This window comes from Capricornis sumatraensis, chromosome 2, assembly GCF_032405125.1.
Source record: "Capricornis sumatraensis isolate serow.1 chromosome 2, serow.2, whole genome shotgun sequence".
NCBI classification, from domain to species: Eukaryota; Metazoa; Chordata; class Mammalia; order Artiodactyla; family Bovidae; genus Capricornis; species Capricornis sumatraensis.
The window spans coordinates 194,077,123-194,103,305 of record NC_091070.1 but is presented as its reverse complement, the minus strand read 5'-3'; the positions used below and the strand labels follow the sequence as shown (position 1 = coordinate 194,103,305).

The following is a 26,183-nucleotide window of genomic DNA, read 5'->3' as shown; positions in this document are numbered from 1 at the left end:
CGTCTAGGGTTCAGGGGGAAGGGAGACTCCCTCTTTGCTAGAAAAGAGAAAGATTCTTCTTTGGGCAAAGGTGAATGTTAGAGTTTAATAATAAGATAGATACCAGAAACTAATATAACATTGTAAACCAACTGTACTTCAATAAAAAAATAAATTTAAAAAATTATAAAAAAAATAGTAAGATTGAGTGAAGAACTTGGAAAGGACCAGGTGTATAGCAGGCATTCAATAAGAAAAGCTTAGAACCTTCCAAATGCTTAGAACGTTTGTTCAGAACAGGTGTACATTTGCTCAAAATTATTTTTCTTTATTCCCTTAAAGTTACAGAAGAATTGTCTTCTCTCCTTAACCAATTCCAGGATTCTTGTGGATGTTCCATTCAACAGGCAAGTATAGAATTGGATGATCTGATTTTTGGGATATTGACCAGTATTACTCTGAGCTTTGTTGTCTGTTGGTTATTGGCCTAGCAGGGGTCTGATTGAGGCTAGGATAAAGCGTTTGGGGAGAATGTTCTGTTCAGAAGTTCTGTAGTTATAAATGTTGTCTCTCAAAGTGTGAGTCCATTTCAGGGCAGTGAGTGATGACGTGGGTGCTAGAGGGTTAAATATCGAATCAGGTTCTAGCTCTTCCATTATCCTTCCGCATGTCAGATCTTCCTGGATCAGGGATCAAACCTGTGTCTTCTACACTGGCAGTGGATTCTTTACCCCTGAGCCACCAGGGAAGCCTTGCTCTTCTCTTTTGCATACTCTTTTCTTCTCTTCTTTTTGCCAAATACTCTTGGTTTTCATAGCTGAGTCTTTATAAGTCCACAAGTATTTTTAAACAGGATTTGCTGGGGAGGCTGAATGATTTCTTAACTTCTCATGTATAGTTTACAAAGTTTATTGTGAGAAAAATACTGTTTTTTTAGGTTCGATGCTGCCAAGTTTGTTATGAGATGGCTCTGTAAGCATGAAAGCCCCAAGATGCAAGCCATGGCAGTGAGCATAACCTCCATTCTAGCCCTGCAGGTATGTGGTTGCTAAATGCAAGACCTCTTTCCCTGGTCTTAGTGGAGCAGTGATAGAGTTGGAAACATTTCACTTTCTGCTCTTTTGTTTCTAGCTCTCACCTGAGCAAACTGCACAACTCAAAGAGGAGGTTTTCATGGCAGTTAAGGTAGGCTGTCACTTCTAGAACTTTTCAATACAAGTAACAGTTTAAAAAATTAAAAACAGGTTAAAAGACTTATTAAATGAACAATCTGTAGGACCTGCTACCCAGAAGAAGCTATTCTCTGCTCTTAAATAGCTGTTTCTTCTGGTATCTACCTCCATATTTCTAAATAAAACACTTATACCTGCAGCTTTTTTTTGTTTTGGCTGTGCTGTCTTCATTGTACTGTGAGCATTCTCTAGTTGCAGCATGTGGGGGCTTTTCTTGTTGTGGAGCTCAGCCTCAGGAGTTGTGGCATTTGGGCTCTAGAGCACTTGGGTGCTCTAGTTGCAGTAATGTTCCATGGCATGTGAGATCGTAGTGTATTCACACCTCTCCACCACCACCAGAGATTGAATCCATGTCCCCTGCATTGGAAGGTGGATTCTTAAGCACTGTACAACCAAGGAAGTACTACAGTTTCTTGATTTATCAATTTTAGATGTTACCTCCTGATTCTGCTGCTGTCAGTTCAGTTCAGTCGCTCAGTTGTGTCCAACTGTTTGTGACCCCATGGACTGCAGCACGCCAGGCTCCCTGTCCATCACCAACACCTGGAGCTTATTCAGACTCATGTCCATCGAGTCAGTAATGCCATCCAACCATCTCATCCTCTGTCACCCTCTTCTCTTCCTGCCTTCCATTTTTCCCAGCATCAGCATCTTTTCCAATGAGTCAGTTATTCGCATCAGGTGGCCAAAGTATTGGAGTTTCAGCTTCAGCATTAGTCCTTCCAATGCATACTCAGGACTGATTTCCTTTAGGATTGACTGGTTTGATCTCCTTGCAGTCCAAGGAACTCTCAAGAGTGTTCTCCAACACCACAGTTCAAAAGCATCAATTCTTCACGGTTAGTTGTCGTAAACTTCTTGGTGTCAGATCCTTTGTTCTTGAGGTCAGGTCATGGTGAGGTATCGAAGTTTCTGTAAATCTCCACCAACAAATGTTACTCTGTTTTACAAGAAAGGGCAAGGTCCCTAGGCAGAAATTTCACCCTCTAAGATCCAAGTCCTAGCTATGAGGCGGGGGTCCCTGCAGGGGGTCAGTTACCCTGCCACAAATCATTATCCAGCACCCCGTCTGGGTTCTCTTGCCAGTGTCCAGGCCTGACTGAAAAGGTGCATCTCAGTTGGCATCTCCCTCAGGGCCAGGTCTCCAGACCCTGCCCAGTTGTCATCTCTTAGGGAGCCAGGTGCCCTGGACCCAGCCGTTCCTCAGGCTCCTCGGGCTGTCCAAGTGGTAGGGGCTAGGTCCCACAAATTGCGTCCTATACAGACTGCCACTGCTTTTAGATCACAGAGGCAGGGGTGGGGGAGAGGGCCATCACCACCTCAGGGCCTGGCTCTGCCAGTGTGTGGCCTTGGCAAGGGTTCTGTGTCTCTGTAGGACACAGGCCTCAGCCTGTTCTCGGCCCCCCACTGATCCATGGCTGGGTGAGCTGGAGGCTCCAGGGAGGAGGCAGAGATCCACCTCTTACCTCACTCTGCACAGGACGACCACCACTCTGCACAGGACGACCACCACTCTGCCTACCATTGGTTGAATGGTTGCTCATTGGCAGTTGCTTGCTTGTAGGAGGGGCCTAGTGCCCTGCCAACCAGTAACTGAGCAGGATCAATAATGGTCACTTATTGCCAGTTGCTGAGTTTAGAGAGGGCCCCACTTCACCACCAACCCATGGCTGAGCAACCTTAATAGCCCTTTGGTAACCATAGTCTGGTAAGGGGGAAAGTGGGGGCTAATGGCTACAGCACTGGCTGCATGCTAAGGGCTGTGCACAGCCATGCTGTATTACACTTTTGGTTCTTGCAGCTTTATTTTTGTGAATTCTCTAGATGTATTCTCTCTGGCTGTATAAAATATTTGAGGTGGAATTATAATAGAGCACTGCCAAGCACAGATCTTAGCACGTGGCCATCACTGTGTACTATTACTGTACACCCTGTTACCAGCCATTGATTGGTGCTGCAGTGGGCCCTCCCACAAGTGGCCAACTGTCAGTGAGTGACCATTAGTGGTCCTGCTCAACCATGGGTTGGCACAGGTCCTTCCCACAGGCAACCAGCTGTCAATGAGTGACCATTAGTGGTCCTGCTCAACCATTGGTTGGCACCAGGCCCCTCCCACAGGCAACCAACTGTCAATGAGTGACTGTTAACAGGCCCATTTAGCAGTCAGTGGAGTGGGACTAGGTCCCACAAACTGCATTCTATACGGATTGCAACTGCTATTAGATCACAGAGGCAGGGATGGGGGAGAGTGAGGTGAAAGGTGGATCGGGGTCTTCTCCCTGGGGACCTCCAGCTTACCTGGCCTTTGGCCCTTGGGTGAGCTGGGAGGCTCAGGGAACAGGCTGGGGGCTGTGTCCTGCAGGGCCCCAGAACCCTCGCCAAGGCCACCCACTTGCCTGGGCCCAGGCCTTGAGGCAGTGGTGAACCTCTCCCCTGTGTCTGCCTCTTGCCCTAGTGGCGGTGGCAGTCAGCATAGGGTGCAGTTGGCGGGACCTGGCCCCGACCATACCAGTGGCCTGAGGAGCCTGAAGGCCAGCTGGGCGCCTGGCTCCTCAGTGATGACGGTGGGACAGGGTCTGGGGACAGGGCCCTGAGGGAGTTGCCAACTGAGGTCTGCTTCTTCAGCCAGGATCTGGACCTCCAAGGGTGAAATTTTTGCCGAGGGACCTAGCCCTTTCTTGTCAGGACAGAGAATAATGTTTGTTGGTGGAGATTTACAGAAACACCTTACCTCACCATGACCTGACCTCAAGAACAAAGGGTCTGATACTAGGCCCTTTGTGGAAATGGCTGTCTCTTCCCTTTTACATGGTAGTCTAGCATGTTTGAAAGAAAGCGTGAGTACTAGCTCAACTTTGATGTAGAAATATTCTAATATGAAGTGGTATGTTGGGATCTGTTAAAGTAGTTTTTTCAAGCTGTTAGGACATACGATTATGATACTAGTGTTATCCTCTAGCCATACTAACCTGCTCAGTGGCATAGAACAGATGGTTTTTCTTCTAGAATATCCCCCTGCTCCCTTCCCCCCGTTCCCTGTGTCCTCATTCCTTGCTTAGCTGCCTTATCCTCTTTTTATTCCGGTCTCAGTTTAGATACTACCTTTCTCTGTGTTACTGAGTGTAAGCACAAGCCTATTCTGTTTGCCACATAGCAGACCAATCAGGAGATGAGTTGATGGAACAGGAAATAGATTTTAATCAGATAACTAGCAGACCAAGAAGATGGCAGACTAGTGTCTCAGAAACCATCTTGCCTCAGGGACTCCCCTGGTGTCCAGTGGTTAAGAATCCACCTTGCAGTGCAGAGGAAGTGGGTTCAATCCCTGCTCGGGGAACTAAGATCCCACATGCTGCGGAGCAGCTAAGCCAGCATACAGCAGTCACCGAGGCCTGACACTACTTAGAAGGTCCTTGTGCCTCAAGGAGCCCTCATGGTGCGACAGAGGTCCTGCATGCAGCAGCTAAGACTTGATGTTGCCAAATAGATAAATATTAAGAAAATTATTTTTAAAAGAACCAAACCCATCCTACCCAACAGTAACTGAGATAAGGTTTGGACTCCTTTTACAGGAGGGGAGAGGGGCTTGCTTGGCACTGACCGGTGGCTGAGCAGGGTCAGTGATGGTCGCATGTTGACAGTTGCTCTCTTCAGGAGAGGGGCCCACGTTGTGCCCACTGACGGCTGAGCCGGGCTGCTATAACTTGCACCTGCCTTGCTGCCACCACACTCTACGCAGAACAGTGCGACCTCAGAAAGCGGGCAGGTCTGAAGAACTGCCAGGTCACTCCAGCATGCTTTAGCTCTGGGTGGGGCGAAGCCCAAGGCGCACAAGCAGTGGAGACCACAGTGGCTACGTGGAGGCAGCTGACACGCCCCTCCCTGGGACTGCTGTCTGAGGCAGGGGTGCCGTGGGTTCAGCCCATACTGACTCCACTGGTCAGCTCATGACTAATGAGGTGGCCCAGGTGCGATTGTCCCCAGAGAGGAGCTCTAGCTTGCCCACCTGTGCAGTGGGTAGGCGGCAGGCATGGACCAGTGGGGTCTGTGTCGCTGCGGGCAGAGAGGTGCAGTGTGGTGCAGCAGCCCCTCCCTAGATGGCTGGTGCCAGGAATGGAGGAGGGAAGGGCCTATCACACTTTGGGAAGGCTGCTGTTACATTTGGAGGTTTCTCACACCTTTTCTAAAGAAAATTCTTAGGCTTTTATGTGTTTCCTTCAGAGTATTTACCAAATCTTAAAATTCTTTTATTTAGTTGAGAAAAACCAATTATCTTTTTTTAAAAATCTGTCTCTTTTACCTGAATATGTGCCTGCCTTCCAAAAGGTGTTGACTAGATACTCTTAATACATGAATAATGGAATAGCTAATATGTACTTGATTATGAAGTTTATTAATAAGCATGACAAACTAGATTAAGTGATTATTAAACTTTAATATTTTTTTCTTTTGAACCTCACAAAAACCCTAGGAAATAAGTGTAACTCATTTTACAGAGAGAAGGTAGGCACCAAAGCTATTAAGTGGTCAAACTGGGTTTAGAACCTCGGTTTGATTCTAAAGCTTTTCTTAACCATTGCTTTCCTTATATTGGAAACATATGAGTCAGCCACCAGCGTTATCTAACTCTCTTTTTCTCTTTTAGGAACTTCTAGCAATAGTAAAACAGAAGACTGCTGAGAATCTAGATGACATCACCCTCTTGTTTACTTTGAAAGCACTTTGGAATCTTACAGAACAGTCTCCAGCTGCTTGTAGGCACTTTATTGAAAATCAAGGATTGGCAATCTTCATCCAAGTCTTGGAGGTGGGAAGACACAATTGAGTTTGTCTGTAAAGTTATTTTCTTCATGATAAAATAACCTGTATATTCTTTTCACAGACTTTTTCAGAGACAGCAATACAAAGCAAAGTACTTGGTCTTTTGGTAAGCTGAATTGTTTTGAATTGATTATAATTGATTAAACAATAAGAAAACTAACACTTATGTGTTACCTACTATGTGCTAGTCACTTTTGTAAGCAGTTTACATTAACTTGTTTGATCTTCACACCATCTCTATAAAGTAAATACCATTATGTATGAGTCAGCTATTGCTGTAAACAAACTACAGCTTAAAACAGCATCCATTTTATTTACTTGTGAATCTGTGGGTCAGCAGTTTGAACTCAGCTCAGCTGTGCAGTTCTGCTGGTCTTACGTGGTTACGCATGTCACTGCAGTCATCGGTGGCTGAGCTCGACCTAGGCGCTCCAGGATGACCTGACTCTCATCTCTGGCAGTTGGTGCAGGCTGTTAGCTGGGCCTTGTGTCTCTATGAGCTTCCTCACTTGGCTTTTCCAGGGCAGTGGTAGAAAGCAAGTCCACTGCACAAGTGCTTCTTCAACTTCCGCTTATGTCAGATTTTCTAATGTCTCACTGGTCAAAAGCAGGGTATACAATCTGGGGTGTTTGCCAGCAACCACTTCTCCAGTTGTGTGACACCAGCTGGATGTCCTACAGTTCGATTCAGTTAAATTCTGTCACTGACTATCAGGCATTAGCGTCAGATCCTAAAAAGCTCGGTTCCACAAGTCTGCCTTCACTTTAGTTGCCAGCTGTTAAGTTCAGAGCTACTCCTACTTCTGACTGACTTTAAGTTGAGGGATTCCACAACCCCTTCCTCAGGTTGGTAATTTGCTAGAATGGCTCACAGAACTTGGGAAGGCACTTTATTTGATATTTTTAAAATGTATATTTATTTGACTGTGCTCGGTCTTATTTATGGCATGTGGGATCTTCATTGTGGCATGCAAGATCTTTAGTTGTGGCATTGTGAAATGTAGTTGTAGTATTCAGACTCTTGGTTGCAGCATGTAGGGTCTAATTCTCTGACCAGGGATCAAAACTGGGCCCCATGCATTGCGAGTGTGGAGTCTTAGCCACTGGGCCACCAGGGAAGTCCCAAAGGAAAGATTTTTCTTGGCTGTGTCCCGCATGGCATGGGGGAATCTTTATTTCCCAGCGAGGGATTGAATCACTGCTCCTTGCAGTGAAAGTGCAGAGTCCTAACCACTGTGTGTTCGTGCTAAGTCGCTTCAGTCATGTCTGACTCTTTTTGACCCTATGGACTAGCCTGCCAGACTCCTGTCCATGGAATTCTCCAGGGAAGAATACTGGAGTGGGTTGCTCTGCCCCCCTGCAGGGGATCTTACCAACCCAGGGATCGAACCCACGTCTCTTTCTTCTGCAATGGCATGCAGGTTCTTTACCACTGGTGCCCACCTGGGAAGCCCCCCTAACCACTGTCCTACCAGGTAAAGTCCCCTGCTATTTTTAATTTATTATAGATACAACTCAGAAAAAGTCAAATGAAAGAGATATGTTGTCTCCAGCAAGAAACTCTTATTCCTGCAGCCGCAAGGAAATGAATCCTACCAATAGTCTGAGTGAGCTTGAAAGTAGTCTCCCCACCCCACCTTACCCATTGGAGCCTGCAGATGTGAGCATGCAGCCCAGCCAGCACTTTGACTTGCAGGCTTGTGAAACCCAGCTGAGCAAGGCCCGTTCAAACTGTGAGAGGAAAAATGTGTGTTGTTTTAAGCCACTGAGATCGTGTTAAACTTGTTACAGAGCATCAAAAACTAATATAGTACATAAAATAGTGAAACTACTACCTGCCTTTCATTGTTACTGTTAACACTAACGTAACATATAGCAGGCCCCGGGAATGTTAAGTTTTTGAGTCAGACCTGGATTTGTAATCTACTCCAACCAGTTGTTATCGATGTGAAGCTGACAAGTTAGTCTTTCTGAGTGTCAGACTTCTTTGTAGGACTATCAAAGATTAAATGAGATGAGGCAGATTAAAAAAGACATTTCAGTCTATCTAAGCACAGTGCCTGGCACTTAGTAAGTGCTTCCTCAATGATTGGTTCTTACTAATAATCTTTGTCATCAAGGGGATGGGTTTGTAGTAGATGTGAGGCTAAATCAGAGGGAGGAGGGGGGACTGAGTGTTCTTATATGTATCTGAGCTGAGCAGTAAGAGAGGGAGAGGAACCAGTTCCTGATAGTCTCTACTCCATCTGCCCCATAGAATAACGTAGCTGAAGTCAGAGAACTCTTTTCCAAGCTGATTACTGAAGATGTGGTAAAGCATATCAGCAGCTTGCTCCATAGCAAGGAATTGGAAGTCAGCTATTTAGCTGCAGGCATCATAGCCCACCTGACCTCTGACAAACAGCCCTGGATATCCTGTGACCTCCAGAGGACAGCACTTCTCCAGGATCTGGTATAAGGACTGTTCCTCTTTACAAAATCCAGAGTCATCTCTTCTTGCAGAAAACTTATTTTTCTAGATCATAAGAGTTTTTGAAATATGTGTTAATTGTAGAAAATGGGAAAGATAGAATCATCCACACCCATCCACACCTTACCACCCAAAGCTAACCTCTATTAACATTTTTTGCATTCTTTCTGATACTTTGCTTTTATAAAATTAAGCATGCACACAGTTTACATAGGTTATTCCACTTCTGTTTCTCACTTTCAGCTCTTTTTAAAGCTGTTTCTTTTGGTGTTTACCTTCTTATCTCTAACATATGTTGTTATGCCTTGACTTTGTAGTTTTAGACGTTGTCAGTTTATTTCCCACTTTGGAAAATGAAAATTCCCAGTGCACATCCGTTCTTATACTCCAAGTATATGTCTTTCAGTACCTTCAAACATATTCTGTCCACGTCAGCTTCTTTCCCAAGCCTCTGTTTTTGTTCTATCTGTTAGATATAGCTGTTAGATATAGTTTGTATATCTGTTAGATCCCAGGAAGTCCCTTTACTGTTGTCCTGAAGATTCTCTTTGCTCTCTCATGTTGGATTCCCTGTTTCCTGGATTGCATACCTTCCTGTTCTTTGGTATACTCCCTCATTCTGTTGGGTCATATCCTCCAGTAGCTTCCTAAGAGATGTATGAAAAGAATTTGAAACCTTTTATATTTGAAAGACCTTTATTTTACATTCACCTTTAGTTGATCAAATGGCTGGATATAGAACTCAAGTACTGAAATATTTTCCTTTCACGTTTCTAGGTCATTGCTCCATTGTCTGATATTTCTTGGTATCACTGTTGAGAAGTCCTGTGCCATTTTTCTTTGGAAGCTTTAAGATCTTTATCTTTACTGTTTGGAAATCTCAGTGATGTGCCTTGATATGAGTTTACTTTCATCTGTTCCATTGGCTACTTACTGCTCTGGACTCTTGTTTTCCTTCAGTTCTAGGAGATTTCTTTCTGTCCTTTTCATTCCTCCGTCCCTTCTTTTACCTTTACTTTACTTCCTTTTTCTCCCTGCCTCCCTCCCTTGCTTAATTCCTATTTTCCTGATTGAAAATCATAAGCTTGGCTTCCAGCAGTCTAAACACCCATAGAAGGATAGAGGTGAGGGCAGGGGCACCTCAGCATTTAGTATTTAAAATTTTCACTTTAGCCCCCTGTTTTTAGCATGGTACTTCCAACCTCAATTGTTCATAGGGTTGCCCAGTCCAAAAATTTTTGTAAGGGGTGGTAGAGGAGATCTGGTAGTCTCGATTCTTTGGTACTTTCAACCAGTCCTCCTCTTTTTAACCCTACCTGTAATCTCACTTCCTGAAATACTTTGTATGCCCAGTTTTTAAGTCTGTTAGGGGTTCTGTTCAAAATGGTTTGTTTTCTTTAACCTTCCCCAGTGCTAATCTGTTAAATCACTTACCATCTTCTTCTGCTTTGTTTCATGTGTGTTTATCTTCTTTTAAACCAGTTGTACTGTTCCGTTCATGCTCAGTCTTCCATCTTTAAACAGAAGTCCCTTTCTGGTGTATTGTGTTCCACATGACTTTCTTCATATTCTGCGTATTTAACGGTTGTCTAATTAATAGCTGGTTGGTTAGATATACCTAAATTTGAGTAGTCCTCGATTTTGAAAATTTATATTGTTTCATATGTATATAATTACAAATGACATGAAGCAATACTAAAATCTTGATTTCTCTTTTTGTGTAGTATGCAACCATCCAGAAATGGCCAAGTTCAAGTTGTAAGATGACAGCTTTGGTCACTTACAGGTAATTTCATGATGGTGTAGTGCTTCTCTTAAAGCTTGTCCTCAGTCTACTCACTCTGTAGAGGCTATGGTATAATAAAGTATTAGAATCAAATAGCCTTGTATTCAAATCTGATTTCTTTGTGATACTTGTAAAATCACTTTAAGAAAATCTCTGAGACTTAGTTTTTGTCATCTGTAAAATGAAGCTGGCAGTGTGCAATATTGAGGGTGGAATCAGTTATTGAATGTATAGTGTCTAACACAGAATATAATTTCTTAAATGCTAGTTCCAATTATATGCTCAGCAATACATCTGTCTTGATGAAGAATTGACTCTGGGGGTGGCTGCAGGGATGTTGAAAATTATTATTATATCCCTGATGTTAGCTTGAGTTCTGAAGAAACATCTTTATACTTATTTAGATCCTTCAAGGCCTTTTTCCCGCTCCTTGGCAACTTTTCTCAACCAGAGGTTCAGCTCTGGGCATTATGGGCCATGTATCATGTCTGCAGTAAAAACCGTATGTATTTAAAGATAATTGTTTTTTAGCTATTTTTTTGTGTAAGGATTAAGTTCAAGGTGGAATTTTGAAAAATTGTTCTCTTATGTCCTGATTTTAACACTTTTTAAGAAGAACCTGAAGAGCTTGTATTAGTATAAAAAATGCTACTGAATTATAATTTATTTGGGGATGGATGGTAAGCAATATAGAAAGTGAAAGTGTGCTCCCGCTCCTATTCCACGCAGCAAGCACTGTTCATTAGCTAACGATAACTATCCTTCCAGGTAATTTTCTGTATATATGCTATAGTTATCATATACTATATGTGCATATGTTTTTAGACAAAATGGGCTCATTCTGTGCATGGTATCATATACCTTTCTCTTTTTCACTGAATATTTTATCATGATACTATCTTTCCTATAAGTAATACATAGATTTGCCTTTTTGTAGTGGTTTGTGGGAGACTGGGGGGCCAGATGTCAGGAGTTGTTTCTCAGGCAAATTAAATGTTTTTCCACATTTGCTGCTTTAAATTCCTCTTGGGAATTCTTGGCTGTTTTTCTTTGCTAAGGATTATTACTAAAATTTTTGCTTGTATTATAAAAGAATTATAGACTTTAATTCTGTATAAAAGAATTAAAGAATTTGTATTATAAAAAGGATTATAGACTATAATTTTATGCTGAAAAATCTTAAAATAGCTTTAACAAGTATTAGGGCCTATGTGCAAAGAACTCTAGGAAATAATTTATAGACTGAAATAATTATGGACATATTATACTCCTCATTTCTTTTCTATTGCACATATATAATACAGTTCAAGTGAATGAATACAGTAAGTGATGAGGAATCTGAAGATTATTCTAAAGCTAAAGTGGCAGAATAATTAGGAAAGGACTGATAGAGAAAAATGGTTTTTAGGAGCTTGCCCTAACACTTCTTTTTATTTTTGGCTACACCCACAGGATGTGAGATCTTAATTTCCCCAGGAGGTATTGAGCCTGGGCCCCTACAGTGGGATCTTGGAGTCCTAACCAGTGGACCACCAGGGGAAACACACACACACACTGTATATATTTAGGAAAGATGCATATGTCTGGTGATTAAGAGAACAGGCCCCAGAACCAGACTATTTGAACTTTACTCCCTGTTTCTCCATTTACTAACTGTGGGAGCTTGGGCAAGCTACTTAACTTTTCTGTGCCCCAGTTTCCTCATCTGTAAATGGGGGTCCTAGTAGCTGTTTTATAGGACTGTTATGATAATTAAATGAGTTAACATTGGCAAAGCATTTCAATAAAGCATTGCTTGGCTTATAGTATTAGCATTTGCACATAGCATAGTATTAGTACAAGCATAGTACACTTAGCGAATATAATCTGCAGAGCTGAGTCAAAATGTTTTGAATGTTTATAATTTTGGTGGGTATTGCTAAACTGCTTTCTAGAGAGTTGATTACCAGTTTGCATTCCCATCAGCAACATATGAGAGCTTGCAGTTTCCTTTTATTGTTGCAAAAAACTTTCAGTTGAATTTTTGATCTTTGCCAATCTAAGGTGACAGTGATTCTAACTTGACATTTTAAGTAACTGTCTTTTCTTACATTTGGATTGTCTGTTGGTTTCTTTTGCTTACTTTTTGTTTACTGTTTTTTTAATCTTTTTCTTTTTAATTTGAAGGAACTGTTGCGAATATTTTTTTCCAGTTTATTGTCTTGATTTTATTCATTGTTTTTGCTAGTCATTATTTTGTTCCATGGCCTCTGGACTTCAGATCATGGTTATACCTTACAAAATTGATGAACATTTTCAGAAATTTTCTTTTAAAATTACCCTCCAGCTGTTCTCTCTATTCCTTTCTTATAACATTTATCAGAAATATCTTATACCTTTTCTCAATCAGTCCTACATATCTTGTAACCATTAAAAAAAAAGTATCCATGTCTTTGTTTCTTTTTACTGCATTCTTGGTTGTCTTAGTTGTGTGTTTTTTTCTTTTTAAGATTTCTATTGATGTGGATGGACCATTTTAAACTCTTTATTGAATTTGTTATTTGCTTCTGTGTGTGTGTGTGTTTTTTTTTTTTAATGTTTTGTTTTTTTGGCCATGAGGCATATGAGATCTTAGCTCCCCAACCGGGGATCAAACCCATGTCCCCTGCATTGGAAGGCAAAGTCTTAACCACTAGTCACCAGGGAAGTCCTTTAGATGTGTTTTGGATCGTGGTTTCTGTGTTTAATTGACTATTTCACTGATTAAGAGAATCCTTTTCACACTGAGTTGTGGACATGTCCCTTTAGTACAGTTTTGTATTTGCTTCTGTTAAGTGTTCTGGAGGTTTTCCTGGGATTGGTCTAATCCTTATATTAATTTCTCAGCTCAAGGATTCCAAGAACATTTAGGCTAGTATAAATTCAACCCCTGTAACTCAGGGGTTGGGACTCAGGAAGGACTTCTCCCCAGAACCCAGGCCAAGATAGAGATGTTTCATTGTCTTATCCCGTGTCTTGTTTGGCCTGTTGAGGGGCCAAATGTGTGCGTTATTTCTGCTTCTGACTTCCTAAAGTTAAAGTCGAAATTCCTAGATTACTGAAACTGACAGTCCCTTTCTACTCCAGAAAAGTTACAGGTGAGGTTACATGAGCTTTAAGTGCTTTTTTTTTTTGCTCTTTGTGTCTGACTCCTTGACAGTTCCTTTACTTTGTACACTCAACCATGAATTAAAATTTTTTCAATTATATTTTATCCAGGCTCTGGTATTTTTAGGTTGTCTAGCTCAGCATACTGCCTGAACATGAAATTTTTATTATTTTTGTAATAAAAGAAGTTCTTATCCTTTTAGCTAGAGTTGTCTGGAAATAGACTTAATAAAATAATCATCCATTATCAAATTGCATAAGCCAAGCATTATTGGCATCTTTAAAATGATGAATGTGGTAATTGGGAATATTTAAAACACCAACTTGAATATCAGGTTTCTTTGCTTGATTTTCTTTCAGCCAGCAAATACTGCAAGATGTTAGTTGAAGAAGAAGGATTGCAGCTTTTGTGTGACATCCGGGAGCACAGTGAGGCAGACCCCCAAGCACAGCAGATTGCAGCCTCCATTGTAGACGACTTCAAAATGCATTTTATGAATTATCAGAGACCCTCTCTCTGTTGAAGGCCTTTCTTAACCTCAGGGCCTCAGAGGTTCTGTGTCTTCAGTATCAGGCCTTCTGCTGTATCAGCAATCAAATGTTGGATTGAAACAAGTTGTTGGAGTTCGTGAGCTGATTGCCTTGTTGGCCTTTTGGGGGATGATTTTCTGTAAGTTATAAGAAGTTTGGATTTGTGTGATAGCCATAATCTCAAATCAAGTTGGAATCATTCTTGGAATACCTTTTCAGTAGTTTTGAAAAATTAAGCCCTGGACTTTGTGGGAAGACCTGTAAGCTTTTGTTAGAATAGTTAATTTTCTCTAGCCCTGACCAATTTCTTAACTGAGTATTTGTCAGAGGAAAGAAAAAAAGAAATACCTATGGGGGATCTCTGTATTTATGTTAAATTACATGGTTGAAAGAATCTCCTGAATTGTTATTCCTGGCTATATTAGGCCTTTGGAAAAGAAATACATGAAAGAGTTCTAGGAAATACATTTGTTTAAATGTACTGTTTGGAAGGCAGAACCTCTTTTGGAGGGAAGGGAAAAATTTTTTTTGATACATACCAAATTACCTTCCACTTGTTGGGTGGAGGAAAGAGAAATACATTTTTATGATTTTTGGATAGTCTACCTTTGACCTTTTTTCCTCCAACTTTATACATTAGACTGAATGAGCATAATAACATTGTGGGTAATTGGTGCTGGTGGGGCCTGGTCATAGGACTGAGAAGTGTTCAGATGAAAGATTATATAGTGAGTATAAATCTCAATCCCTCAGATTTTTAATTTGAGTGAGACTGTGACCAAAACAGAGGAAGGACTGTCCCAAAGATTTAAAGAGGTGCTCCTACCTAAGTTGGATGAGAAAAATAACGAGCTTTTCTGAGAACCAACATCAACCCCAGTATAAGCTATGAGAGGCTTTTGTTTGTGTCCTCTGCAAACATGCTCTATGGAATAAAGTCCTTCCTCACCTTATTATTGGCAATCAATGAAACATGTTATGCCATTCATCTAAATTTTTCAAAGAAACAAAATTTTTTTTAATCGGTAGCTTATTTTAGGACTAGATTTTTATACTGTAAGCTGGCCAGATTCTTAACTGGAATGCCCCATATCATCTTTTGAAATCAAATGAGGTTTACTCTTATTCTAAATTGTTTTTTCAAACTATTGCTCACTGGTGTCCCACTGGATAAGGGGAATTTGTGACCTACTTCCTTCAATAGCCCTGAAACTCCACAGATTTTCTCATTCACTCTTCTGTATGATTCTAAAAGTATGTCTTAGTTTACTGACCTGGGTTCCATATGTCAGAACATGCTGTTACCAGATACTAGTTTGGGCTGATGTGAGGAGGATGAGTGGGAAATAGTGCCTGGTGAGGTCCAGTTCAGCACTGGGCACCTCTGTATGTTTTCTCTGATTTTCAGCAGTCCTCTGGGATAGTTTTATTCTCCCCACTTAACAGATAAGGAGAAGGAAGTATATAGCAAGATGGTTACTTTCCTAAGTAGACAAATACTGCTCATGTGGTTGGTGCTGACTCCTAAGACTTGGGTTCTTGTCTTACTTGTCCTTCCAGGAAATGAGTACAGCTTTGAGGCACATTTGTTTTTAAGAGCAAGTCAACAGCGTTACTGGTCTGTGTCCATGCCCATGCCCATGGTTCAGTAACTCCTGAGCCTGCCCAGGCACAGGCTTAGGAAGCTCAGATCAGGTAAAGAATGACCGCGTGACTGTCTCTTGCCCGGCCCTGGTATAGGAGGAGGGCTGCTGAGGCTAGTGTGCGCATGTGTATATCAGCCCGCCTTTATTTCAGAGTGCCATCATCTTGCTCACTTTTTCGCTTGTGCTGTTCCCCTCAGTTTCCCTCTTCTTGGCCTCCATTGCCTGTTCGATCCTTCAGCCTTCAACTGCAGTGTTACCTGTCCATTTCCTAATCTCCCATGTTGTCCACCTGAGTTAATCGTTCCCTTCTCAGGGCTCCTGAAAGTTACTAAATGCACCAGCCAAGATTTGCCTGCCACCCTACCGTTTACAAAAGGTTTTCACAGTAGTGATTTCATCTGGTTCTTAAAAGAACACTGTACATTAATCATAACTCATGTTTATGGAATATCAGGTATTTTATTATTTTTTTAACCCTCAAAACAGGTTCATTACAGTTGAGGAGGCTGAGGCAAACAGTGAGTAACTGGCAGAGAGCTGAGTCTATTCAACCACAACCACGGTTTCCTTATTATCTCTGTTGTACTGAGGGAGAAACAGGGCCGTTGTGGGGTGGTTCTTACAGCCTCTTGCCATCTCTGGTGAGCACCTAATAACCGAGACGCAGAGGTCAGGCCTGAGTGCCAGTGCTGTAAAGGCCCAGAGGGGTCTGTTTTATCCTTAGTTTATCGCCCTATTAGGGAGAGACAGGTATGCTCCAAAGCAAACCCGACTCCAGAAATGAGCTCGCCTGGGTGAGGCGTAACGAAGGGAGCAGTAGCTGGCATCGTCAGCACCCTGGTACCAGGCACCGTGCCTGTCATTTCCTGTCCGTCATTGTGCTTGTGAGGCAGCTGGAACCCAGAGAGGTGAAATGGTGAGGGCAGAGGCTGCACTTCTTCCTCCCGGATCCTGCCTGTAAGGTGTGCATCTCCCTTGCTTCAGGTTAAATGGAGGTCACTCGCCAACAAATCTAGGGAGGCGCTTCTCCCTGAAAGCAGCCATGCCTTCCAGCCGATCCCGGGTTGGGATGTTCTGAAACAACATACAGAGTATCAGTTTGCAGGGACAGGTCCATAAACCAGTAAAGACTTACTCAAGGTTGTTCAGCCCATGGCGAGGCCAGAATCCAAGTCTTTCACTGTCTTTGGACTCTGGTGTTGGGTCATGCAAACCTGTGGGCCTTGGTGGCTCCTTGGTCTCCTCACACCAGCCTGATTTTGTGCACAGTGTACATCTTGAGAGCTCACAGTCTCATTCAGCAGTCTGAAATGAGGCTACTCGGTAGAAAAGACTAGGCTTTGTGGTAAGAGCTCTGGCTTTGAATCCTGGTGTGCATTTGGTTTACATCAAGTTCTACAAGTTCCCAAACCCCCATTTAGGAGGATTTTTTGTTATTTGTTAGCCTGGAGATTAATGTTTTTGACTCACTAAGGAGTAAGGGGCTAAGTGGGTCAGCCACAGTTTATTGTCCCACCATCCAGCATACACAACCTATAGGCAATAATCAAGGCCTTGGCATCCTCCAGCCTGGGCTCTTGGCTGGTACAGCCTGGCCTGCACCAGTAGCCACTGATACAGAGAACTCAGAAGCTGCTATTCTCCTGTCTGGTTCCTCTGTGATTCTCTGGGCAGCAAAGTAGGGCAGGGTACAGCACCATTAGATGGCTGAGGAAACAGTCCCAGAGAGTGTTCTGTGGCTCCCCTGGGATCAGTGCAGGCTGACTGAGGAGAGGAGTGCCCCAACGACCGACTGTGTGGGTTGGGAGGAACCTATTCAATTGGTCATGTACTAATAGTACCCAAGGACCCCACTCTGGCCTGGCCTCTGCTTACAAGCATGCAGGACTGGCAGCAGACACGTACCTGGGCATAGCATATCCCTTCAATGGCCATCCCTGATGCAATGTCCACCTGCAAGAAAGAAGTGGTGCCTGGATCAGCCTTGCCCACCTCCATGTGCCCTGGGCGCCAGCTCGCCCTGCTCCCTACACCACTTCCTGCTGTTTCCTGGATTCTTCCAGCAAACAATTACCCAGGCTTACTGTATGCCAACCCATATGGAGAGAGATGGTGTGATAAGGAATCCCCTACTGGAGAGGGAACACCATTCATTACAGAGGTGAAGCAGTGCTAGGATGAATGGCGGCTGTGAGAACAACAGGGAGGGTTACAAACAGCCTTAGAGATGAGGAGGGAGTGTGTGAGCTGTGCTTGCACAGCCACTGTTCCCTCCTTCCCGACCTGGCTGCCTCACCATGCCTCCTGTCACCCCCGTTAATGAACTCTGCTGGCTTTCCATTGCCCTCAGAACTAAGGCCTGCGTGACTTGGCCCCTGGCAGCTTCCAGTCTCTACTGTCCACTGCTTGCTATTACTCACTTAACGGCACTATTGTAAGAGAAGTACTGTTCATAGCAGCAGTTATTTTCCCTACTACACAGCTGAGAAATCTGAGGCATAGAAAGGTAGAGTGACTTGTGTAAAGACACAACAGTGTGTGGAAAAACAGGTCTTGGAACCCAGATGGTCCAGCACCAGGGCCCATGCCCCTGACCTCACTGCTGTGCTGACACACTCATCCCTTCCTCCTGTTCAGTTGAGTTGCTTATTTATACACCTCTGTGTTTTCTCTCACACTTTGCAGTTTTTCTGGAATTCTTATTCAGCCTAAACCCCAGTTCTAGAAAACATTCTCCAGTGCAGCACTGTCCAGCCCTGTACACAGTAGCCCTATGGATGGTGCAGCTCTACCCTCTCCAGGCTGTCTGCGTGGTACTCTTGACTTTTTATTAGTGATTGGTGTCAGTCCCTCTCCCCACCTTACGGGCAGTGACTGTATTTGATTCATTCCAGTGTCCCAGTTCAGATCCAGGTTTAGTGTGGAATGAATGAATAAGCTGATGTGTAGGATGAGTTAGCTGCAGCCAAGTCAGCATGCCTGAGCCCTGTCTGTGAGGCCGCATTACTGACCACCAGCATAATCCTGAGAACATGGACTGATAGCCATGCAGACCTGGGTTCTTGTAACTCATTTGCTCTGTGACCCTGGGTAAGTCATTTACCCTTTCTGGACTTCAGTTACCTTCCCTCTCCAAGGGAGAGAAATGAGGATGAAATGTAATTTGGAGTATCACCTGGCCAAACTTCATTTTGTAGATGGGTAAAACTAAGGCACAAAGAGAGAGGTTCAGGCTCCAAGTCTATTAGAAGAGTCCAGTTCTGGAGTTCTTTCCAGCTGTGCTGTCCATCTGTGTGCCCTGAAAGCACTGCCTCCCAGCCACCCCACTGACCTTAGCAGATGCTAAGTTCCGACCCAGAACCCTCTCACCTCTATTCCTCGGTCAATGGCTACTTTGCTCAGCCGCACAGCAGTGGGGGCCTAGGGAAAAGAAAACGCTTGGTTGAGAAGGGGATCAGTCAGTGCTCACGGTTAGGCACACAAGCTCCACGATGGGGGAGGAGGTCTGGGTAGAAATCAAGCTATTCTAGTGACAGTATTTACTTTTGTTAGTGTTATACCTACTAATTAGCTGATGTTCCTTTTCAATAATGAAGGAAGCCTAACTGATTGATCCCTAACCCTCCTAGTCCTGACCATCTGGAATTCTTGTCATTTAATGCATCCCTCCAGCGTGTACAACATACTCCATCGTACACATGCTTTCCCACCCACAGACTTGTCTGATGGTCACAGGCTGCTCCCCATCCCTTCAGGGTGGGTTCAATCGAGGCTCAGGTGCTGAAGCAGTTGGCCACGTTCGCCCAGTCAGTGGCGAAGCTTGGATCTGATTCCGTCAGCTTTCCCACTGCTGCTCCCTTCCTCCACCCCTCTCATCTCAACAAACGCAAGCCTCCACCGCAAGCACGTTTTCCCCAGGAGGGTAGTAGGAACTTGGACTTTGGAATCTGACAGGCCTGGATCGAAATCCTGAGGGGCATTTTGTAGGGGCCACTTGGAAGCAAGAGCACCAAAGTGACCATCTTTGCCTCACTGATCTTGCTTCTAGTTATTTTGTGCCACTGCAGGTCTGGCCCTCCATTCCCCACCGCACTTCCAGGCAAGGAGTGCGTTTGCCTCCTGTTTTGTTCATATTACATTATTTGAAGGTTGTGTAAGACTTTTATCAGGAAAGAACAGTTTAAAAAGTCTGTTAGCATGGAAACTATAAATGAAAAAACTAGCTACATAAGGGTGAAAGAACTTCAGACTGGGAAAAATACCACAGATTCAAGCAAAAATCAAGATCTGGGGGAATATATTTGTGATATTATGACAGAAGCATTTCCTTTACAAAAAGCTTTTATATATATAAAAAAAGTATATATATATACTTTTTAGCATTCACACAGTATGGAAAGCTAGTTCACAAAAAAGACACAAGGTGTGCTTGGTTTTACTTTTAAAGAAACATAAATCAGAACAGTTAGGTGCTCCTTTTCACCTCACATTTGGAAACTGTAAAAGATTGGTAATGCCCATTATTGTTAGTATTTGCACACATAATTGAATGGAGAATAAACTGGTACAGTGCTTCAGGAGGACAATTTAACAAGAGCTGGCAAATTAGATAGATGCCCATGCTCTTTCATGTTGTAACTCCATGTAGGCATCTGCCCTATAGATGCACTTCCAAGAGGACACTAAGATGTACAAAGTTAATCACTCCAGCTATTTTTCAGGAGCATAAAGATGTCAGTAATGTGAATGTTCCTCACGAGAGTACTGGTTAAATGATGGCACATCCATACCTTGAATGAAAAAGTGTGCAGTTTAAATGAATGAGGTTGATAAGTATGTGCTGAAATGAGCAACTCTCCAACATATTAGGTGAGAAAAGGAAGCTGCATAGTGCTGTGTATATTATTCACTTTGTGTAGAAGGTGTTGGTATGATATGTCTTTGGGGAGAAAGGTCATGAGAATGAAGAACTTCACTTTTTGTTTTATACTTTTCCATACTGATTGAATTCTTTTCTGTGCATAGCTTATGTTTTTATTTTTATTTTTATTTTTTTTTTAGCTTATGTTTTTAAATGTCAGTTAGAACTGGACTAGCCTTTAAAGGTGTGTTGCTTGTCCCCTAAATTGTCCTAAAGGAATTTAGAATTAGATATTTGACTATATGTGCATATTTTACATGAACAATGAATATTTCTGAAAGAGTATGCAACCTGTTAACAGTGGTCATCTCTGGGGAAACTGACTGGGGAACTGAGGAATGTTTTGGTGACCCAAAACATTTGTCTTTTTGCCAGTGACTGAAGTGTTTTAGGATGTGGGACTTTTCACTTTGAACCTGGACAGAGCCTGGATACCAGGATCACCCTACTTTTGATTTTTACTTTATGTCCTTCTTATTCTTCTATCCTATTTGACTTGTCATGAATATAGCTACTGATTTCTCATTGGAGAAAATTAAAAACTATATAGCCATGTTGTCTCTGTGTTGAAAACACACATATTTATGTTTCTGAGTGTGTGTGTGTACATATATGTAGTTGTCCCTTGAACAACCCAGAGCTTGGGCGAACCAACTGTCCATGCAGTAAAAAATCTGCACAGAACGTAACAGCCAACCCGCCCTGTAAAGAGTTCTACGTCCACAAATCCAGCCAACCTTGGATCGCGTAGTGCTGTAGTATGTATTTAGTAGGAAAAAAATCCATGTATAAGAGGATGAGATGGCTGGATGGCATCACCGATTCTATGGACATGAGTCTGAGTGAACTCCGGGAGTTGGTGATGGACAGGGAGGCCTGGCGTGCTGCGATTCATGGGGTCGCAAAGAGTCGGACATGACTGAGCGACTGAACTGAACTGAACTGAAGTGAACCTTCACAGTTCCAACGTGTGTTCTTCCATGGAACACTCTGTGAAGGTCAGTTAGAAATATGATGCATCATTTTATGTTATTTGGAAATGCGAACAGTGAGTCACAGTTGCCACAGGATATTCCATTACTTTGATGTTCAAATGGAAAAGGTATTCAAATCCATATTCAAAGGGTAAAGTATATTTACTGTTTAAAGGGAAAATCTGAGTGTTAATTTGTGGACCTTGTGTTATTGATAGGCTCTTTGGGGCTGTAATCTCTGGAGCAATTTGACTGGCCCAGTTTTGGTAATTTGTCCACTAGAGGGCAGCTGTCTACAACAGCATCTCTCGCACTCAGCCCATAGGGAATCTTCATATTTGGCACTCAGTAACTCACCTGGAAGTTAAACAGGTTGCATCAGAATGTCCCAGGATTTGCATTAATGATTCTAATACTAGTTTTTGGTAGGCTGTTGTTTTGGTATGGAAAGCTACTTTTAAATACTGAAATACTAGTAATTAGTAAAATACCATTATTTCAATATATTGAAAAATCAGAAGCCTGAATCATCTTGAGACTAAGCTCAAAGACCCAGTTTTTTATTTTATGCAAAAAGACAAACCTTAGAGTCCACAAATAGACCCCTCAATCTGTGTAAGTGTAATCAGCTACTACCCTGAGTCACTCAGAGTTTTGTTATCAGTTCAGACTTTCTAACCAAGTAATAAGAGAAACATGACAGCATTAAAGTGAACAGCATCAGACTCTCCATTTATGGGTGATGAAACTATAAACAAGAAATGAAGACAAAACAAATGCTTTTAAACCAAACTTAAACCATCAGTTTTTTATAGTCCTTGCCCTCAAGTAACTAAGCAAGTAAGTAAGTAAAGAACTCAAAGTTATAAAAAGAGGCAGGATATTTGAGGGAGATTTTTTTCCCCCCTAAATAAGATAACTCTTTTTTTACTTTTCATGAATAATTCAAATATTGTGTTAATAATATTAAAATGATAGAGTATGGTTAACAATATTATATCACTTTTGCAACATGTCTTTAATTTTTTGTATTTGAAATCCATTAAAGATTTAGTTTGTTCTTTAAAAATTTTCTACATGGTCTCCACTCCTTAAAATACTAGCTATCATATGTATTCTGTATTATGCAGAATGGATGCCAAAATAGTGTTGTCTTTGTGGTGTTATTGCAATCACTTTCTTTGACTTTGATGAGCAGTCAGTTAACCTTGTTGGGTCTGTTATAGCACAGACACGACAGGCATAATCACCTCAACTGGATTGTTCTAACACTGGGACACCATTAAAGTACCCAGGATTGTTTGTGTCTGATTGTGTCTAAAGGATGAGGGTGCACCATATGGGCTCAGTGAGTATTACAACTTAACAGAACCTGGCTGCATTTCAGCTGCTTGCCTGTCTTTGTGGAAACTTGGGACCTCCCTCTGGCTCTCTTAGAGAAATGAGAAGCCAGTGGAGCCTCTCGGGTACTTGGAGATTACATGTAGGCAGGGCCTAACCCACTCCCTGGGCATCTACACTTCTGGGGAGACTATGCTAATAGGCTATTTGAGGATTAAAAAAGAGTACGGGCCTTAACACATGTCCTACGTCATGCATTTCAGGTGCTTTTCCACCACATGTGTGGTCGAAAGATGGGCTGGTAGTTCTTTACCTGCTTTAAAGAATCTGGCATTTTCAATTTTGGAACACAGTCATGCTTTACTGTCCAGTACAATAGCCAACAGCCAAATGTGTCTATTAGCATTAAAATATGGGAAGTGTAGTTGAGAAATTCAAATTTTAATTTAAGTAATGTGGCTAGTGGGACTTCCCAGGTAGCTCAAGGGTAAAAAACTGCTTGGCAAGCAGGAGCCTCGGGTTCAGTCCCTGGGTTGGGAAGATCCCCTGAAGAAGGAAATGGTAGCCCGCTGAAGTATTCTTGCCTGTAAAATACCATGGACAGAGGAGTCTGGTGGGCTACAGTCTGAGGAGTCTCACAGAGTTGAACATAACAACAAAACACGTGGCTAGTGACTGCCTTAGTGGATGGCACAGACAGAGATCATTTGCATCATCTCAGGAGGTTCAGTTTTACAGGCTGTTCTGAGGATTTTCAAGCTTAATTGATCCCAGCCCCTCGGAACTCAATTTTGACCTTAAGTTAAAATCTGATTTAGTATTACTTACTAGACGGCTGAATGGAAGCAAAACCGCCAAAGACGGTTAATTTTATAAATCTGGGAAAATGGATCTTGTGTGGTTGCATGAGACACCCTTGCCCCCTGGCTTCCCCACCTGTGATCCCCAGTGGCAGGCCCACCCGTGCTGAGTGGCAGTCGTACCTGGGGCAGGATCTCCTGGGCCAGTACTCGTGCCCGGTGGTAGGCAGCATTGCCCTCCTCGTTCTGGGCCACAGCGTGGTTCACCAGCCCCAGAGCCTGGGCCTGCGCCCCACTCAGTCGTCGGCCTGTGAAGATGAGCTCCTTCGCCAGGGCCACTCCCAGGCATCGAGGCAGCCTCTGAGTCCCTCCTGCCAGGATGGAGTAGGGATGGTGAATCCTCATGGAATGTGGGGGCCCAGGGGAGGCCCTGGCTGGGAGTCAGCCAAGACCTCTCAGAGGACAAGAGTGGGTTAGGCTGGCGGGGGAGAGCCCAGGATGTAGGGCAAAAGAGGGAAGTAGGGAATTGTGCTGGATAGAGTGAACAGGTAGAGGATGGATGGTGTGTGTTGAGATTACCTGCTCCTGGGAGGAGCCCTCGGGTGGTCTCAATCAGTCCCATGACAGCCGAAGAAGCTGCTTAGACAGAACAGAGTGAAGCCCCCACCCTGTCTTCCAGCTCCAATCCCAGAGGATAAGAGACACTCTGTGGGCTCTGCTCACCCTTCCAGCCAATTTCTTCTCTCATGGTGCGTCCATAGCCAGGCTCCTCCAGTCACTACCTTTAAAGAGCCCTAATCTGGAAGTCAGAAGGCCCAGCACTCACCCTACCTCCACAACTCACTGAGCAACTCTCTTAGCCTTTCTGAGCCTCGTGGATGGGGGAAATAAAAGTGATAACATCTCTTTTACCTGTGTTATAAAGTTGCCAAGGATCAAGGGAGGTCATGAACCTTAGAACAAGGAAGCGTTCCTGGATGATACCCACTACCTATTTGTAAGTTAATGGATTCTCAGTCTCATGTTAACTCAGGTCTGGCCGAGAGTGTCAGTGACTCCTGCTTCCACCAGTTTTTCCTCCCAGCTTTCTGTCAGCCTGAAATTTTCCTGTATTCTGATCCACATCCTTTTTTCTGAGTTGCATTTCCTGTGAGAAGCCCTCCTTGAGTGTCCCACCCCACAGGCTTCTCCTGAATTCCCTCAACACAGTCCCTCCGAACCATGCAGTATGGGAGGGGAGGGGTTTACATTCACCCTTCTATCCATCAAACCCTGCAAGTTAGCTCCCCTAAACTCAGGCAGGTAGAACCAGAGTTGGTGCTATGACCTGACCTGGTATTTTGATGGCTTCTCTCTGCTATGTATCACGTGGATATAAAGTCCCTCTATGCCTGGGGCTACATGTTAAAAAAGAAAGTTCTTAGTGGCAGGAGAAGTAGTAGCACCATGATAACACTCAGATCTTCTCTAAAGTAAGCATTAGTCGCTCAGTTGTATTCGACTCTACCACCGCATGAACTTTAGCTCTCCAGGCTTCTCTGTCTATGGGATTCTCCAAGCAAGAATACTGGAGTGGATTGCCATTTCCTTCTCCGGAGGATCTTCCTGACCCAGGGATCAAACTCAGGTCTCCTGCATTGCAAGCAGATTCTTTACCATTTGAGCTACAGGGAAGTCTCATATCTTCTCTGATTGGCTCTAAAGAGGGCACACCTAACCACCAAGTCAGCAAGGTTAAAAGCAATTAATTATCTTCATCCTCCCTGCCCTCCACATTTTGAAGTTCAATTTCTCTGAGCTGCTGATGCAAACCTCTGTGGATTCTGATAGAGCTACTGTAGGGCACTGCTCCTGCCCAGTCATGCTGTGATTAACTGGGCATGTAACAGGCTGCCCTCATGGCTCACCTTTGTTCACAGCATGATCGATACAGCCGGCTTGGACAGAACTGGAAGACTGAATAGATACCTTTGTCCCCAACCTTCGCTCTCTATGTTCTTTCTAGTTGTGTCAGCAGTTGGCCCGGGGTTGGTACAAACAGTCCTGAGCTGAGGGCAGCCAACTCAGGGAAGGGACAAGTCCTGTAGCAGTCAGGGGCTGGGCAGTGGGTGGGGAACCGCTACTGCCTGAATTCCTTGGCTCCCACTTTGCCTTTAGTTGTGGGGTTTGTTGGAAAGCTGAGAGCAGTGGCTGACTGCAGAACCCCCAGAATTAGCTTGTTTCATTCACTCTTCCCTCCCACCCTTCCACACCTCTCCCCGTACCCAGTACCTGCCACTCGGAGGTCACAGGCCAGGGCAAGTTCCAGGCCTCCACCCAAGGCAAACCCATCCATAGCTGCAATGGTGGGTGCAGGGAACACTGCTGTGGAGACAAAGGAGGGCTCAGCCTGCGAGGCCCTGGTAGGACCAGGACAGTGTCTCAGGGTAGGAGACGGTCTAGCTGGTTGTGATAGACGGTGTCCTTGGTCCCAAGCTTGGGGAGCTTACCTGGTACCTCAGCCAGGTTATCTTAGCAGTTAGTTTTCCCACTGGGGAAAGTTGTGGGATCAGCTGG

The 26,183-nt window shown here is 43.5% G+C and overlaps 2 protein-coding genes across 5 annotated transcripts in view; one reads left to right on the top strand and one right to left on the bottom strand.

Annotated features, from left to right (window-relative positions):
• Window positions 1-13,938, top strand: part of ZYG11A (zyg-11 family member A, cell cycle regulator) — a 65,024-nt gene extending 51,086 nt beyond the window's left edge. Inside the window, exons 6-14 of the mRNA XM_068965380.1 lie at window positions 322-386; window positions 917-1,016; window positions 1,111-1,164; window positions 5,857-6,018; window positions 6,094-6,138; window positions 8,290-8,484; window positions 10,227-10,288; window positions 10,693-10,790; window positions 13,775-13,938. Coding sequence (XP_068821481.1) covers window positions 322-386; window positions 917-1,016; window positions 1,111-1,164; window positions 5,857-6,018; window positions 6,094-6,138; window positions 8,290-8,484; window positions 10,227-10,288; window positions 10,693-10,790; window positions 13,775-13,938 — 945 coding nt within the window. The remainder of the gene's footprint in view (window positions 1-321; window positions 387-916; window positions 1,017-1,110; window positions 1,165-5,856; window positions 6,019-6,093; window positions 6,139-8,289; window positions 8,485-10,226; window positions 10,289-10,692; window positions 10,791-13,774) is intronic.
• A 2,122-nt stretch (window positions 13,939-16,060) lies between these two features.
• Window positions 16,061-26,183, bottom strand: part of LOC138074546 (enoyl-CoA hydratase domain-containing protein 2, mitochondrial) — a 30,359-nt gene continuing 20,236 nt past the window's right edge. For 3 of the 4 annotated variants that reach the window (XM_068966715.1, XM_068966716.1, XM_068966719.1), the window contains 6 exons: window positions 25,899-25,991; window positions 24,207-24,263; window positions 23,811-23,998; window positions 18,961-19,011; window positions 17,497-17,544; window positions 16,061-16,665 (listed from right to left, as the gene is read on the bottom strand). In XM_068966715.1, the coding sequence (XP_068822816.1) occupies window positions 16,588-16,665; window positions 17,497-17,544; window positions 18,961-19,011; window positions 23,811-23,998; window positions 24,207-24,263; window positions 25,899-25,991 (515 nt within the window). In that variant the 3' untranslated portion in view covers window positions 16,061-16,587. The remainder of the gene's footprint in view (window positions 16,666-17,496; window positions 17,545-18,960; window positions 19,012-23,810; window positions 23,999-24,206; window positions 24,264-25,898; window positions 25,992-26,183) is intronic. The other variant, XM_068966717.1, reaches the window with a different exon arrangement.